At 34.3% G+C, this 18,994-nt stretch overlaps 1 protein-coding gene across 1 annotated transcript in view; it reads left to right on the plus strand.

Annotated features, from left to right (window-relative positions):
- Positions 1-18,994, plus strand: part of CFTR (cystic fibrosis transmembrane conductance regulator (ATP-binding cassette sub-family C, member 7)) — a 134,039-nt gene that overhangs the window by 30,670 nt on the left and 84,375 nt on the right. The window contains exons 4-8 of the mRNA XM_004677166.2: positions 9,284-9,499; positions 13,068-13,157; positions 14,042-14,205; positions 14,877-15,002; positions 18,325-18,571. Of these exons, the coding sequence (XP_004677223.1) occupies positions 9,284-9,499; positions 13,068-13,157; positions 14,042-14,205; positions 14,877-15,002; positions 18,325-18,571 (843 nt within the window). The remainder of the gene's footprint in view (positions 1-9,283; positions 9,500-13,067; positions 13,158-14,041; positions 14,206-14,876; positions 15,003-18,324; positions 18,572-18,994) is intronic.

Consider the following 18,994-nt stretch of genomic DNA (forward strand, 5'->3'; position numbering starts at 1 on the left):
TGTCTGTCTGATATATTCTTCTATTCCTATAGAAACCTGCAAGAGTTTGGGGTTGAAAATATTTTCTTGGTAAATATGAATAAGGTATCTGAGGAATTATTTTTAAGTTATCTATACTCAGAGCTTTGGGAAACAATTTTACCTACAGCTTCTGGCACTACTTAATTATAAAATGTTTTGTTGGTTGCTTTAAAGACTATCTTCTTTACATTTAGATCAATGCATAGAAGTATGGTTTATTCTTGTTATAACATTTAAGAATGTGACATTCTGATTATGCCATTGTTAGACTGAATTCAATATTTCAGACACTTATTATGTCATGACTGAGACTTTGTGAAACTCAAAATTTTCACTAATCATGTTCTCCATCACATGTTGCTTCCACTGATTAACATAAACACTTCTGAGCAGAGACTGAGAGACCTAAGTAAGCCCCTTTTAAACTGAGCCTTAAACTGAGTAAATTTATATATTCCTGTAGAGTTAAACAGCATATAAGCTGCATGTAAACAAAAGCATTTCACCTAAAATGTGAAAGTTTAGATGATGCCTGAATATATGTACAAAATGTATTTTTTTGGTTTGGTGCACACAGACCAAAAAAAATGAACATGCTATACATGGTTTAATATTTATTGAATATAATATGTTCCAGATTCAACATTACGGCCTTTTTGCAGGTTATTTTATTTGATTTCCTTGTAACTCCTTGGTGCAAACAATATTATCTCTAATATTCAAAGAAGGAAATTGAGATGCAAGGAAATTAAGTAACTTTCCCAAAGTCACGCATATGGTAAATTTGAGTGATAGCTGGATCTCTTTAGCTGCAAAGCCCATGACCTTTCCACTGTATCAGATTACAATTGCTATATAATTACATTTACAGTGATTGTATTTAGGTACTCAACCAAATGATGACTCTATTCACCAGTCTTTTAAGCTTCTTTACCTCTTCTCAGGAGAGGGAGGTTAACAGAATCTTGAGGGCTGATGATTCTCCAGGGTCATCTCAAGGGTATATCTGGAGAAAGTTAACAACAGGAAACAAGAATGGAAAACCAACTAAAATGGTCTTATGTCCTTAAACTTGGGAAGGGAATATGGGAAATCCACCCAAGAAATTAAGGGGTAGAAGATGGAGTGGGTGTGGAGAAGGACAAACATTCCTATACGTTTCAAGTTTAAAAATATCACAACAAAAGGAATCTTACAGAATTTCAAGGTGTTAGTCACCCATGGGTGTAGGTGAAGGGAGATGTTTTTTCCTAGATAGCCCAAGCCTTAGACTCCAGAGCCCACATTTGAGGTCAAATGTAATTGCCACCAACTCATTTTTTACTGATAATCAACAGAATGTTGGTGAGGAAAAGTGATAGGGAAAGCAGCTGACATGTGCATGATGAGAGGCGATGGAGAGTAAAATTTACACTAGCAATGACACAAGTTTGGTGAGGCTGCAGGCTTCCTACCCTTGTCACAAAGAGGGGGTCTCACCAACACCAGCACTTTTGAGTGATAAAAATGTTGAAAACTTTAGCCTCAAAGAACTTGTACTATCTTGTGGTTCTTAAGGTGACTGTAGCTTTCAAGATTGTTCATGAATTCATAATCACTGAACCTGGTGAGTGGACACATGGGAGTCCGTCTTCTTGATACTTTGAGAACTTTTCACAGTATTTTTTTTTTTAAGACAAGTGCTGCTTTTCAGGACATCTGATCTCTGACCACTGTTTTCATTCCTTCTAGAAGAAAAGAAGTAAAGGAAACAGCTAATATAATAAGATCTCTATCCTAAAAAGCTTATCCTAATGTCTTAGTATTTATGGCATTCTTTCTGGGCATCCTGATGTGTGTGTGCAAGGGTAACTTTCAAATTCATCAAATGAGTAGGAATTCTTGAAGTTGCTTTAATACTTGGTAAAAGTCACACAACTTTCAAACTATCCTATAGGTTCTTAGTATCTCTGAATCAGGATAACTTTAATATAAAGAATGCTGGATAGTTTTGGAATTGATAAAAAGTTCTATTCAATTTATTGCTGACCGTGAAAGGTTAAGAAAAAAGGAAATACCATAATGAAGGAGACTCTCTTTTTGTAATACTGATGCAATTTTAAATCATGTTAGCCATGGCATTTTGTCACTAACTATGTACTTAGTTTTTCTCCATCTAACTCAGCAGCCAGATACAATATTGTGTTTTAAGAATGCCAGCATAGAAGAGAAACTGGCTGTTGAAAAACTGAGTAAAAATCAATTAAGGCTAGTCTGAGGGAAGCCAAGTGGATGGAGTTCTGTAAGCAGATTACTAAGAGAATATGGTTATCACAATACATTTGTTATGATAAGAAATTCACAAACATTCTGAAAAGTGTTCTTGGCTGTTCTGGAAGTGTTTTCCTTCATGAAATTGGCATACGTGGCAGTGCAGCTTGGGTCAAACTTCTTTTATTCACTTAATTCTATGAAGCTTAAGGACATGAAGGAGAAGTTCTTATACTGATGTTCCATATTTGATATTGCCAAAAGAGCGAGAAAGAGATCTCTGTCTCTTATGTTTCAACAAAGGAGTTGAACAAACAAGTGTTTGGATACAAGTTGCCTGCTAAAGATGGGAGAGTAGTTTGGGGGAATTCTGCACACAGAGTCCCTGACTGCGATGCTTGGATTTATGACTTTTTTAACCTAACTGGCTACTTCAGGACAGCTACCTCCTGTGATACTCTTATAGAGGCCTATCAGGTAGGATTCTCTTCTGACCTTCCTCTCCCATTCTCACCTCTCTTCATAACTAGCTGTTTGAATGTCCCCAGCAGTGACTTGCATGCTGCCTTGCCTGAACTCACACCCTCTACGCAACTCTCTACAGCCCCTGCTCCATAATATACGTGTGTGTACTTCTTACCCACAGCAGTCCACCCCTCCCCCAGTTCCTACAATAAGAGCACCTGGAAGTTCTTTGCATTTAGATTTAATATAAGCAATTTTTACTTCAGACTTTAAAGTAACCAGTTGCTAAATCCCATAACAGGTCATTTAATCAGCATGGGATGGCAGCTGGGATAACAATAGCCTTGAAAAGTCCCCTAGTGATTCCGATTCAGATAGACAAGAATGAGCATTAACACTGAGTGCTTCTAATTCTGGTAGAATCTAAGTGAGAAGATTGGTGGAGGGGGTGAGGTCACACATAGAACATTTCATCTGATTATTGTTCTTAGTGATAATACTGAAACAATTTAAAACACAGTGAAATGAATATTCACTCTTTTGATGACAGAAACTCTGATTCAGGAAGTTTCAAGTGAGACCTGAGATTCTGCAGTGATAAAAACACCCAAGTGATAATGCTCTTTCCCAAGAGTCACCTTTGTGTTTCCAGGTCTTACCAGGCCATGGTTGAAGAAAAAGTCTAATTAGAAAAACAGTTGTTATAAGTAGGCAGGCTCATCAGAACCAAGGAAACCCTACAAGAAAATGACAGGAATCTCACCGACACTGAAATGTGGAAAAGAGTTTATTGAAAAGTCCCAACGTTAATTAACTATTAATTTTCTGTTTGCCTTCCTCCTGCACCCTCTCCCAGGACTCTCAAGAACCAGCTAACAGGGTGCATGGAAAGGGCCACGATACAGTTAAGAGATACATGTTTTTCTTCCAAAACTGCAGCAACTGTAAATATGTTTTCTTTTCTTGTGGAAGCAAGAAAAGGTACAGGGTGACTAGGTTTTTACACTGATATTTGAACAGAAAGTTTCTCCAAAGCATTATTTATATTTTCGAGGGGTGACCTAGGTAGCCAACACCTTGTTCAGTATAATTCTCTCTCATTCATAATGTGAAATTTTGTAAAAACTGCAAACATTTGTGGTGAGTAATAGATTTAATTTTCTGTGCTGAACTTGGAAAGAATCTCTTCCTTTAGCAATGAGTATAAAGCCAAAATTTAGCACCAGAGCTTAGTGTATCCAGGAAAATATTTGACACTCTTCTTCACCATGTCAGAGGCCAAATGTTAAGTGTTTGCCATGTCTGTAAGTCAGTGCGGAGTGCTAAGTTCGCATTGTACCCTGCATCTGTGTTTACTTTCTCTCATGTTTTTGTTTGCATATTTTCTTTTTTCATTTATTAATTATTATAAGTTACAGACAGTTTTCCCTCCAAAATTATATTATTCTTTTAGATATTTTTTACCTGTGAAAATAATCATATAATCACCAAGAAATTTGGTGTGTAGAGGTGTAAAGGAAACCCTGAGGTCTCTGGTGGCAAAGCAAGTTGCTCAGTTTACAGTTAACCCTTGAGCAACATGAGGGTTAGGGATGCTGTCGCCTGTGCAGTGGAAAAATCTGAGTATAACTTTGGACTCCTCAAACGTAGGTATAGTGATCCCATAATATCTGTGGGCTCCTTCTACCATGAGAATATATAATTAATAAATGGCAGGGGTCGTTACTTGATATAATGTATTATAAATCTGCCTTTTCTCTTGATGTATTGAGAATGCCTTTTATATATTGAGAATGTCATTTGATGTATTTCTTCATAATCATTTTAATGCTCAATGAATTATATAGCTGAGCCATAATTTGGCAGTTCATCATCATTGAATATTTATAGTGCTGGTAATATTCATACTAGTAAACAACCCTTAATGCACATCCAAAGCTAAATATTAGTAGATTTTCTAATTACTTTCCAGTGAGATTACTAATTTACTTTCTTACTACTAAATAACAAAGGATCTGTGATCACCAATAATATATATTATCATGTTTAAAGTATTTCCAAATTGCTAAGTAAAAAAAGACAATATTAATTTTATTTGCTAAACTTTTGGTTCCTGTTTAAACTTTTGGTTCCTATTTATATATTAATTTTGCATGAGTCCTTTGCTATGTGTGTATTACCATTTGCACACTTCATCTTTTTTTTTTTTGATGTTTTTGATTATGAGAGAATCAATCCCTCAGTCCGTTTCTTGTTTCTAGCAATATTTTATTTTTAACCGAAGTTTTAATTTTTAAACACTTACTGCCAAGCCTATATACCTTTATCTTTGTTTTCTTTTTTTAGAATCAGCCATTTTTAAAGGTCTTCCCCACTTGGTTATTATAAAAGCACATCTATAAGTTTTTATTGTTTCATCTTTTAGGGAAAAAAATTACTCCATTTGGAACTTATTTTGGTGTAAGTATAGATAAAAATCTAATTAAAGAATAAATATCTAGTTTATCAGTTATACTTATTGTATAATCCAGCCTGTCACCACTGAACTAAAATGTAGTTTTTTATTATATGTTAATTTTTTACATGTACGTGGACCTGTTCCTGTACTTTCCAGATAAATCAGTAAATTTCTTTGTTACATCGTGTATTATTATAGTTGTGTAATGTGATTTAATATGCAGTAATGTAAACCCTCTCATATATTTTTCTTATTTCTCAAATGCTTTTGATTAGTCTCTCAGTTTTTGTAAAAGAAATTTAGAATCATTTTATCCATTGCTTCAGCAAATACTTGTTGAGTGGGTGTTCTGTGGCAAGCATTGTGCATTGTTGTAGTGACTTTGGAATTGTTGCAGAAGTTCAGATAGCCCTGCTTTTATGGTGCTAAAAGTTCACTTTCCAAAAACCTACTAGGAATTTTTATGAAAGGTATATATCAATCTTATAAATAACTTAGAAGAGAAGAGTGTGATCCTTCTAATATTCAGTTTTTCAGTTTTCGTTTTTAAATTTCTCCATTTATTTGTCATGTGTCAGTAATGTTTCATAAAATATATTGTGACACACACACATATACACACATATAAACACTGATCTTTGCATTGTATCTTCTGTTATATTTTTACTGTAAAATTATTAGGCTTGGTATACTGGAATGTATGATTGTTTTTAAGCCTTTACTTGCTAAACTCTTGACTCAAATTTGTTATGTAGAAAATCATTTTCTATGCTTATTATAACACTACTCACTTCAGTATTTATACATCAAAGTTTTTTCTTGTTGAGTAACACTGATAAAAGTTTCAAAAAAATGGTAAATTTTAGTAATAGCCTGTATTTATTTCTGTTTTTCTGTCTGTTAAGGTAATGCCTCCAGAGTTGTGTTAATTATGGTGATTATCATGTTGAGGAAAAATTTCTTTCTTGGGCTAACAACACACACACGCACACATACACACATTTGAGTTTATTTAGAACATTTATCAAAAGCAGATATTGGAAATTTACAGATATTTTTACAGTTGTTATTAAGATAAGAGCTTGATAGTCTATTGGTATACTTTTAAGTTCTCAATATGAGGACATATAGCCTGTCAGTATTTGAATTTTAAATAATGTCCTAGAATTCTTGGTACAAATATAATTAAAATGAATGGAGATCATGATTTTGTGAACAACACACAATAGAAAGCAATGTAACTTTAGAAGTCCTTTAATCCTCTAAGTGTATTCGGAACAACTAATGGTTGGGACATGGAATTATGATTTTCAAGTCATTTTGGGATTAATTTATTTAATACAAACCAGTGTTTTATTTTCATCTGAACTTTCTTTCATGGTTTCAATATCCAGCGAAAGCAGATGTCCCTGTGTCTGAAAATGTCTGTATCTTTAAAAATAGCCTGAGTAACAAGGTACATGTAACAGTTATAGGCCAAAAATATAGGACTTTGTTTCTCTTAGTCATTACAGGGATGCTTTGTGTAAAGGCTTGTACTTCATAGATTAAGCAAGTTATCAATTGTTGTTGTTTCACTCTTCAAATTAAAAAATCAGGTGATTTCTGTAAATGGTTCTATTGTAAATATTAGGGAACATGCTGCTTATAAGAGACTAGGGGAAACTACTGAGAGGGGTGTTGGAGTGCTAATTTTGTCCTTGAATGTTAACAGTTCCATAATGGTGAGATTTAAGTTGGATGCTATTTGCAGATGCTCCTATTATTAGAATTTTCTCTTCCCACAATAAACTAATTTGTTTCAGTGAGCATGTATTGTCCCAGATTAATTCTACCAGGATCTTTGTGAACTAGCCATTGTAGTTCAAAAGAAGAATATGTCCTCTTTCAATTGAAACAAGATGACAATTAATTCAGTGATAATTTGTAAAATGTCCAATCAAATTAATATGCTTTTATTTTACTATAAATGCCAAGTGAATAACAATTCAGCTAATGGGCCTTTGTGATAGAGATGATGGGGTATGAAAAAAATTATGGCAATATAGTGGCAGCGAGTTTAGTTCAGATTACTCAGTAGGAAAACAAACTTACATATGTACATTTGTAACTAAAAATTTTGAGTACTAGTAGGTTGATAAAACAGCTCTCTTCCTTAAAATACTCTTTTGGCCATTCCATAAATAGAAGATACTCCTTAGAAATGTGTAATGTGGTGTTATTAGTAGTACTGTATTGTTTGATATATCTATTAGGAAAATAAGCATATAGATTTGGAAAAGGGAAAAAGGTGTTTACGCTAATTATGATATAAGCAATTGAATTAATGAGTAGCAGCGCTAGTTCTCTTCTTTAGATTTTTATCTTATAATATAATGAATGATAAATGATACTTTATCTGGTAGCATGTTAATTATCAATGCTCCTTTCTTCTCTATAGCCATATACTTTCATCAAGAATAGTACATGATAATACAAAAATAAATCAAAGTAAATATAGTATTGACATTTGTCTATGAAAAACAAAAAAATCAGAACATCCTAGGAAGATTTAAACATTCATCTAAAATAATTGTAAGGATAAAATGTTACCACTGTGAAAAATTTTGTAATGCAGAAATGTTAATAAATACAATTTTAAATTCAAGATCTATCTTGATCACATTGTCCTAGTTTAAGGAGTTAATATAAAATAAAACCTGGTGCAACAGGTTAGGATTCAGCACTGTAAGCTAGCCGCAGCCTCTGCAGTGTGAGTTTGATCCCCACTTGGGAGGTGACCCACATGGTGTAGCGGACCTCTCTGTCTTGCCTGCTGCTACCCTCAGGAGTGTACTTCATCAGTCTGCCTGTTCTGCTCCCCACTCTGTCTCTGGTGAATCCTCTCTCTGCCCCTGCACCTCTGGCCTGTACCCCAGTTTTGTATGCATAACTAAACAAATCTTTAAAAAAAATCCATCTATACTAGAGAAAGTTAGGCATAGATATGAAACTTAATAAAAAATTTCCAGGGCAGCACTGTCTCCAACTGTAGGGTCATGGAGGATATAATCTAATCTATGCACAGGGTGTCATGTTGGTCAGCCCTTAGGATAAATGAAGTAGATATACAGGTACCCCTGTGAATAAATATCTAAACACAATGTTAAAAAATTGTAGAACGCACAGAATGATACCATTTATATGAAATTTAAAACCTCAAAAATAATTCTGTATTGATATTCTAGAGGTGGATACATGTGTAATGAAAGTATAAAACATGCATTAATAATGTAAGCCTGCAGACAGTAATTTCTGCATGTACTTATCCTTTTAAGAATACAAGTGCTATTCCACAGACATGGTAAATATTTTTTATCTGAGTAGGTGGTTAGTGAATTTTTTTTCCAGTACTTATCTGTTTACTGCAATTCAAACTTAAATTTAAGATATGGATACTGAACTGAAGAAACTCCACTATCTTGTGATTTTGACTAGTTGGGAAAGGTTTTTATTTTTAGTTGGGGAAGTTTTTAAAACATTTGAATATTTTCTGATATTTAGTGCCTTTGTCTACAGTTATTTTGAAATGAAGTACTGAGTATTCAGTGTAAACTGAGCAGCTAATCAAAACCCATGGTCAGTCAATGGCAGCCCTCTGTCATTGTTCTTTCAGAGGATGAAGTTGATATAGAAAAATACTCCCCTTTTTGCTCATAGTTATTCATGTTTTTCATTAATTATTGTGTTTCATTAAGTTAACATTGATTTGTGACACTAAATAGGATTTAGAGGTACAGATTTGTACCTCTTTATTTGTATCACACATAATCCTCCAGTGCAATTTGACAGTTAGATTTTGGAGGTTTTGTTTTGTCAGTTCCTTTATTTTGTTTCTCTGTACTCCACATATAGTATAATACAGTGTAGTCTAGTATAGTATAGTACAAAGATTTGAAAAATAACTTGGAGAATTTCATAAATGCTGTGGTCTTCCATAAGGCACATTTTACATCCTCCCATAAGATGAAACCTCTTATGCTGAAATTGTGAGCACATTTTATGAATGGGAAACAAAACTTAATTTCTCTGTTTTTTTTTCTTTTACAGGAAGTCACCAAAGCAGTCCAGCCTCTTTTACTGGGAAGAATCATAGCTTCCTATGATCCTGACAACAAGGTGGAACGGTCCATCGCTATTTACTTAGCCATAGGTTTATGTCTTCTCTTTATTGTGAGGACACTGCTTCTGCACCCAGCCATTTTTGGTCTTCACCACATTGGAATGCAGATGAGGATAGCTATGTTCAGTTTGATTTATAAAAAGGTAATATTTTCTTGTATGGTTTCTATGCTACCTGTAGTGGCATCATGCTTTAAATGTGATTCTGGTACCAGTTAGGGATAAGTGTTGAAGTCAGTTTTGTGTGCATATAAAATAAATGGCAGCAGTAATTAGTTTCTGGTTTCTCTTGATAATTTAATTCATTTTAAGTAATAATTACTGAATACCTTCTATAAATTGCCTGATTTTTTTGATTTTTTTTTTTACTAGTCATGTCATCATTTTTAGAATTCACAGGCTCCCCACTGAAATGACTCAGTATTTCAGATTTTTATATTCAATAAGAAATGTGTACTATATTATATAATTATTAATGATAACCCAAGAAGTACAAGTTTCCACCATAACTGTTCATGACATAGAGGTGACATCTACCAGGTTATTTTAGGTTAGATTTCTGTTATCTTGTGAGTACTACAAATTTAAAATTTTGGGAACATCATGTGTTTGGCAATCATATGAATCTTGCCTGCCTTTCTTGTGTACTGAAGCATAGTTATAGATGAATCCAAAGTAATACCTGGCTACCTTAAAAATAGAATTTAAGGTCGTTTCAATGATATGTTCTTTCACCAACTGATTTCGGACCTTGGGTGACAGCTTGCATCGGCCAAGTCTCTATGGAAAGCTGATTTAATAGAATTATTTGGATATTGCTTTATTTCGTTTTATCTTCCTGTGACATAAAAACTTTATACAGCTGCCTTATATAGGGACAAGGATATGAAATCCCCCCTAACAAACAGCCTGTGATGCTTCTGTAGTGTAAATGCAAGATCAATTGTGTTGTAAAACCTTGACAGCTGTACTTGATTGTTCAAAAAGCCTTTTATGGAGGCACAAGAAAAAGCAGAGTCCACAGTATAATCAAGTCATTTCAGCTGCCATTTCAGTTCACAAGTATCAGAAAAGCAATGGTGATAAATGAACAAATTTTATTTTGATCCAGATATCTTACATAAGTGAAGAAATTGTTAGGTATCATTTAGAATGTAGAACTTACACAGAATGCATGTAAAAGAAAGTTGAATTTAGTTTTGAAAGTATGTATAAAATGACTTTATTGTCATAATTACAACCTAGACCTAAGGATGCACATGGCAAGCTTTTCAGTGATTTTGGTCAACTTCCTAACACTCTCTGTAACAGAAATTGTTATCCCTATTTATGGATATAATGATTAAGAACCTAATCTAAAATCCATGGACATTATATACAAGTTTCTCCCAAATTTCCAAAATGTGTAAATCATGGTCCTTAAAGTGGAGGGTTTTTCAACTACTAGGGAAAATAAGATAAACATGGTAAACTGATACATTAAAAGTGAAGCGTGAGTGCTCTGGGCTTCAGGAAAAAGGATATAAAAAATAATAGGTTTATGAGTTATTAAGTCCATATATATCATTTAGCTGAAAAATAGCCATATATCTACTTGCTTTTTTTAGATTTATTTATTTATACATATAGAACTGGGGTACAGGCCAGAGATGCTGGGGGTGAGAGGATTCACCAGAGATAGCATGGGGAGCAGAACAGGCAGATTGACTGAAATACACTGCCAACGGGAGCAGTGGGAAAGATAGGAGAGGTCTGCCATGTCATGTGGGTCACCCCCCTGGCTAGGGACCTAACTCATGCTGCAGTGGCTGCATATAGCTTCATAGTGCTGCATTTTAACCCATTGCACCACCAGGGAGGGCCTATATCTGCTTTCATACCTAGCATGTGTTAAAGAAAATTTAGCAACTGGTGGAGTTTTCCTTTCTCGATATTGAGTTATCTGTTCAATAATCAGTATCTGCTCCTACCTAGTTTGCTCTTATTGACCAATATTGGCATCCTCTCCACAGAATGTGACATCTCGGGTGACTCTGGCTTGGTTCCAAAGGGAGCCGAAAGTGAACTGGTCTCAGTTCCGGCCATGTGGCTGGCAGCCATTACCTTCCTACCATATTCCAGTTTTGTACTAGAGCACTGTTTTGCTTTGTTCTAAAATCTGCATTTGTGGTACATCCAAATTATATTTTAAATAGTGAGTTTGAATACAAAACTGAGTTTAAATACAAATTGAGCTTTGTCTATGAATTTCATCATGGGACTAACCAAACTTAAGAAAAGTTCTCAGAATACGTGCTATGCACACAATTCCATGATAAGTCTCATGGAAAACTCAGTCAACTGAGACTGAGTCTGTGCCTAAATCATTCCCTCCCACCCCTCCATCTTTCTCAGGAAAGTGTTTAGAAATTCATGGTCTTGTTTTCTTTTTTATCTCTGCTTATTTAATCACTCTTTATTTTTACATACCTATCTCTGCTTATTTAATCATTCTTTATTTTTACATACCTATCTCTGCTTATTTAATCACTCTTTATTTTTACATACTTATCTCAAACTCTACCTCCTCAATAAAATATCTTTTAACATATCACATATCTTTTAACCAGATATGTGAACTTTTTCTTTACCTACCCTATTACGTTTTATGACAATAAACTCATTTATTGTATGTAACTGAGTTGCCTTGTAAAGAGAATTATATTTAAATAAACCTTAGCAACAATCCCTGAAGCATTGAATACAGCGTTTTTCCTCTATTGAATACGAACATTATGTGAGAGATTCATTTCAAATAAATATTTGATGGGTACTCTTCAAACACAGCCTTCTAAATGGGCATATCAATTCTTATTAAATTTTACAGGCAAAGTATGACTGATCTTTTTCATAAGCATATATCTACTTTATGATATTCTATTTTTGTGTATGTATATTTCTTTATACATTTTTAGGATTTTGTATTTTTAATATGATCATTCCCAAAGTTATTAGTAATACAGTTATTCATGACATACTTTTATTGAATTTAAAGGTACTTTATTCAATAGTATTGCTACATGAAAAATTTAGGGCTAAGGTTTTTTCCCCAAATTTCACTGCCTTTTTTTCTTTTATAAAAACAAAATAATACTGTCCACATTATGTAACTGAATATGTAACTACAATATCTTTCCCACATTTTTTTTTTTTAAAGATTTATTTATTCATTCATACAGAACTGGGGTACAGGCCAGAGATGCGGAGGGTGAGAGGATTCACCAGAGACAGAGTGGGGAGCAGAACAGGCAGATCAACAAAGTACACTGCTGAGGGGAGCAGTGGGCGGGTCAGGAGAGGTCTGCCGCGCCATGTGGTCACCTCCGGGGCAGGCGGGGATTGAACTCATGTGGAAGTGGCTTTAGTTTCTTAGTGCTGTGCTTTAACCCGCTGCGCCACCAGGGAGGGCCCTCTTTCCCACTTTTGAGGAAAAAAATCGTTATCATTTTCTCACTACTGAAAATAAAATAATGTGAGGTATTCCAGACCATATTTGTTGCGAAGAGAAATATTTCTAAACCTGGAAAGATACTAAGCTAGATAAAATATAAAATAATTTTCATTACCTTAACTTAGAATGCATTCATAGTAACCTAATTCATCAGCTTATTGTAATGTTATTTACATTTTTCTCTGTTTGTCAACACCATCTAATGTCCCCTTTTCCTTTCAGACTTTAAAGCTGTCAAGTCGTGTTCTAGATAAAATAAGTATTGGACAACTTGTTAGTCTCCTTTCCAACAACCTCAACAAATTTGATGAAGTATGTACCTACTGACTTAATCTTTTATGCATTATTGCTATAAATCATATAACTTACCCCCAAAGTTTTCTAAGTCACGTAACAATTAAAAGTAATTAAGTTACATGCACTCTTACCTTTCTGTTTCTGAAAACTGACAAAGCTAAATGATGTAGCAGAGGGCCATGCTGGGGTTTTTTGGGACCACTCAATTCAAAGGCACCTTGACTTGCCGTGTAGTTAATAAGGTTTTTCAAAATTCATCCTTGTCAGATCTTGTTTCTCTTTAATACTTTAAATCACTTATTTACTTTGGCTGAGTATGATAGTCTGAGCAATGCCTGTTAAGTGCTGTCTGTGTCACAGACAAAGACAAGGTCCTTGAGGACAGATAGAGTGTTTTATTTATCTTTGCATTTCTCGTATTTAACATAGTGCTGGATCCAGAGCAGGTATTAAGTAAATTACTGTTGAATTGAGTGTGATTTATTCTGAAGATGTCGTCAAAATGATAGAGTTGTGCAATTGAATAGATGAAACCTCCTGAGATTCTTTTATTCTTGCATGTTCTATGCCAGAACTCTTGCTTTATCCAAATAGAAGTTCTTTATAACAGATTCTTGACATGATACCTAAGATGTTCAATCTCTATTCCATCAAGTAAAAATACACTTTAAAATGCAGTGACTTGTAAATTTTCCCTTGGGAAATCCTGACCTATGTGCACAGTGTTAATTAAGACATTGCTTTGTGTTCCAGGTAGTGAACACCTAGGTTTTAGTATGTTCTAAACCAGGGGTTGTTTCATTGTATAAGCTCACTGAGCTTGATTTCCTTCGTCTGTGCTTGTTTGGGTGTGAGGATGGATAAAATGTATTAGTTTTCACTATGATTTTATTTTCCAGGGACTTGCCTCAACACATTTCGTGTGGATTGTTCCTTTACAAGTGACACTTCTGATGGGGTTGCTCTGGGAGTTGTTACAGGCCTCTGCCTTCTGTGGACTTGCTTTCCTAATCGTCATTGCCCTTTTTCAGTCCGGCTTAGGGAGAATGATGATGAAGTATAGGTAACACTATTTCCATAGCTTTAAAGGTTTTAAATTAAGTTTGCAGAAATACCACTCTAGCAAAGCCAGGACTACTCTGCAGACTGAATTGTGATTTATTTACTGGGTGTCACTACAAAGGAGTTATTTTAGTGGCATCAGTGGTCAAGATTTAGATAGAATAAATGAGACATGTAAATGGAAGGGAATGCATATATTTTTGATAGAATTAATAAGCTTTTCCTACTCTGGTTCATGGATCATTTTGCCAGAGCCCTACTTAATTTTTTTTTTAATTGCAAAAATGAGTCAGTGATACTAGCTACTGGTTGTAATAGATGACTTCGAGTTTGTCAACTAGGGTATAATAAAAAAGAATATAGATTTTGGAATGAGTTAGCTCTTGGCTTGAATCTCAGTTTACATACTTACTAGTTAGGTGAGTTTCTGGCTTTTTAATATTTGAAGTGGAGATAACCACCTCTTCTAGACTGTTAGATTAGAAATAATATACGGAATGCCTTTATTACGGTGTCTGGCATGTTGAAGGCACTTAGTACATGGCATATATTTTTGTTACCATCTATTAATAGAAAATATGACTTTTCTTAAAACCTTGAGCTATTCTTAGTGGATAATTTGATTTGTTTTCATAAACTATTAGATTTGTTGACTGATTGTTTGATTTACAGAGATCAGAGAGCTGGGAAGATAAATGAAAGACTCGTGATCACCTCAGAAATTATTGACAATATCCAGTCTGTTAAGGCATACTGCTGGGAGGAGGCAATGGAAAAAATTATTGAAAACCTGAGACAGTAAGTCATTTTGATACTTTTCAACATAGCAAGTTAATGTTTCATATTTAAAAAATGAGTATATCACAGTGAACTTCCAACTCACCTTTTCAGTTTCTGACAGTTGTATTAAACTAAGTCAACATTCATCATGATTTACATAAAATCACTTTCATGTGCTGTCATTTTGCATAGTTGATCAAATGTGTTGTTTTGTACTTCAAGGATATGTGTATGTTATGGAATAATGTCCTGTATGTGTTTATAGTTATTTAATATACTTATTTGGTTAAAATAGTAATCATGGAGCAGGAAATCGATTGCAGTCTTAAATGGAATTTCTAGAATAATAAATATATATAATGATAGTAATAATGTATACTTACAATAAATACATAATTCTGAACAAAATAAGTGATTTTTTTTCTATTACATGTTACTTAATTTATATGCTCTGAAAAAAAAATCCCTCTTTTTGGTTAAAATGTCTGCTCACTATTAACTTCATGTGGAACAATGTCTATAAATTGTGTTTATTAAGCCTTCCAACTTGAGAAGTCAGTGTAAGATATTATAGCTACCACCTGAGATACAATCATTACCTGCCACTTATAACTAGTCTTGTTTTAACCTCTGATAACCTTTCTTTCATTGATTAGTAAAGACTCTCTCCAGAAGAAAAGTCAGCACAGACTGAGATAGGATCACTGAAAGAATTGTGGGCAAAATATAAACTATGTCATTTCCATAGTCATGAGACCATTTTTCTTTAGTGAAGTTCCAGGTTCAATAAACTATAATAAAAATGGTTTAGGAAACTCTTGAGAGGTTGGCTATACAGTTAACTGCAAATAATTTCAGGATGTATTGCGTATGAGAGTTTCACAGGGGCATTTTCCCTACAAGGAAGAGGAAAAATACTTTTTAGGTGGCATGAATATGTGTTACCAGGGATTTAGGCTGTTGATTCCAGTGGACAGTGGTAACCGAACTGCAGGTGTGTGATTGGAACAACAAGAGAAATGCTGAAATGTTAAGTCCTTTGCCATGTAAATAGAAAGAGTAAAAGAGTATTTATTTTCCAAACACTATTGGTCACCTGTTTTTATTATGCCTTATAAGACAAATCCAGGAAAGGAATTATATTTTACTTTCCAGAATATGCTTAAAGTTCTTGGAGAAATTGCTTCATTGGTTGAAGTTGTTTTTCCTCCATCACATTTTCCCCCTGGTCCAATCATGCTTATAAGCATAGACATAGCAAGAGTAATGAGGTCATCATAGGATCCAGTTTTCTCAGGCCTTATGGTAACTCCTAGTCAGGTCATTCTTGGTGCTTACTTACCTGGACTTTGGGTTTTTCCCCCTCTTCCTCAAAGGATGAAATCTGTCCATCTTACTCTCTATTTCTTTTTGACCAATTATGATACTCAATGTTTGGTTGTAGCTTGTATAATCCAGTTCCTTAATGTGGCATGAAATTGTTACCTGAAAAGGTTGGACAGTGCTGACGTAAATATGGGAAAGTAAGAATTGCCTCTACTCGAGAGCAAATACAACGTTCTGGAAAAACTGGCAGGATGCACTTCAAAGGGTTGATTGTCTCAGCATGGGCTACTGTTGAATTGGGCAAAAGTCTTTGCAAAGCTCCCTGAAAAATCTGTTCCTTGATAATAAAGTTATTTTCAACTTTTTTTATAAGAAATTCACAAAATAGATTTATGATTCATAAAGTGTTAGTGATTTTATTATGGAAAGTGTAGATTTCTGGGTCACTTGTCAATGTTCTCTAACCATTTTTCTTTTCTTATAGTCCTATGTCTTCCCCTGTTGTCAGCTGTTTCTAATTCATTTCAACAACAATTTGGGCAAATTTGTTGCATTTTTATAAAGTGTTTTCTAGGTTTTATTAATATCGACCTAGACAGTATGTTTTTTTTTTTTTCCTTCTGAAGAATAAGGACACACATTGTGCCAGGCCCTCTGCTGTGTTAACAGCTCCACAAGGATATGTTTTGTTTTCCTTTCATAAGTTCTGTAAGCTCAAAGGAAAGATGACTTGCTTGAAATAGTACAGTGGCAGAGGTAGGGGGTTAAACTCCAGCGAAATTCTCAAACCATAAGTAATTGTAAAAGATAAGACTTGACCTCATTAGACTGTGGTCACAATCTGGGCAGGGCACATGAGCTCCATTTTCCTCAACATTGTACTCAGGATCACTCTGGATTCTGCCACTTGAGAATGAGAAGTGTTTTTCTGAGTTACATAAGTGTGTGGAACTAGCGTCCAAGTGCTAGGTATGACTGTTGCTCCTCCCTTTAAAGCCCTCTCTGTGTCTGCAGCTCTTTCCCTTGCAGTTGCTGGATGAGGAGGGTCACAGGGACCCGCTTTATGGTCCTGTGTTAGGACAGAGGTTGAAGGCAGCATTGTGTTCTATTCTCACCAACCTCTGTACTCCCTGCTTTCTTACCGTTGGAGCATTTAAAACTATCATCAGTGTGTGTGTGTGTGTGTATATATATATATATATATATATATATATATATATATATATATAAAAAATTCATATTTGCTACTCAGACTAGAAGAATAGCAAAAATAAAATATATTTGGGTTACAAATGACTTTACTAAAATGAGAAAGGCAGACTTAGGATGCAGTGTCTATTTTCCTCTAACTGGAAACTAATTGCAGCAGAATCATTTACGTTCTTTTAAAAACCCAGATTCTGGAATACCATTGCAGATTTATTCAATAAATATCTTTGAGAGGTGAGTCTGAGACTATTTTAACAAGTCTCTCAGGAGATTTTAACTCATGCTAAGGTTTGAGAAATTTGTGGCTTAGGTTATTTTTAATTTTCTCCAAAGACAAGCTACAATTTCTAAAGCAGGAAAAATCTACTTGATAACAATCAGATTGGTTGTTTACTGAACATTGTCCTCATTTCCATATTTAACTGATTAAATTATCAACCCACCACAAAATCCTCATTTTAATAAAATTAATGCTATTTTTAGTAATTGAATAATAATAAAATTAATTATTTATTTTAATAATAAAGAAATCTATAAGTGTAGTAATAATAATTGAGATTATTAAATTTTAAAATATTTACAGGTGTTATATGCAAGTCGCTGGTTCATTTATTGTTCTTCCCTTTTAGATAGCTCAGGAAATGTTAAATAACTTTCCCAAGGTCACACAAATTACAGGGTTGTGGAAAGAATCAGAAAATAGAGAGAAGCCCCTACAGCCTACCTTCAGACTTTATATTTTATAATGTCTAATAACTGAAAAGTAAAAATTTTTTTTTTACTAATCGTATTTTTTTTTTAATAGAACAGAATTGAAACTGACCCGGAAGGCAGCCTATGTGAGATACTTCAATAGCTCAGCTTTCTTCTTCTCAGGATTCTTTGTTGTGTTTTTATCTGTGCTTCCCTATGCATTGATCAAAGGAATCGTCCTTCGGAAAATATTCACAACCATCTCATTCTGCATTGTTCTGCGCATGGCAGTCACTCGGCAGTTCCCTTGGGCTGTGCAATCGTGGTATGACTCTATTGGAGCCATAAACAAAATACAGGTAATGTGGCAGGACCGAACATTTACATAATGGTTATAGAACATTCTAGAACCTTTCTAGAAGGCTGACTCTGTAGAGATGAAATCCTACAGGTCTCTGTTTGGGGCCTGTTTATTGTATAGGACATCTTCTCTTGATGTCTATATGTGATCTGGTGAGTCCCTATAATGACGACCAGTGAGATTCTTCTAAATAGAAAAAAAAAATTGAAGAAAATGTTATCTCTGCATTCTGGAGAATTTTATTCATATAATCCATAAATAAGTTCTAGTGAATTTAACAATGTGCAAAAACATGGAAACAGTCACCACAAAAGATTACAAATAACTAAGCTAACACTAATCATGTTCACCTTAAACTTTTACAAACATTTCCCTGGATAGTATGATGAATGAGAATGGCACTTTATGCTACATTAGTTAT

The sequence above is a fragment of the Condylura cristata genome, unplaced genomic scaffold, assembly GCF_000260355.1.
Source record: "Condylura cristata isolate star-nosed mole 26May11 unplaced genomic scaffold, ConCri1.0 scaffold00005, whole genome shotgun sequence".
Taxonomy (NCBI): domain Eukaryota; kingdom Metazoa; phylum Chordata; class Mammalia; order Eulipotyphla; family Talpidae; genus Condylura; species Condylura cristata.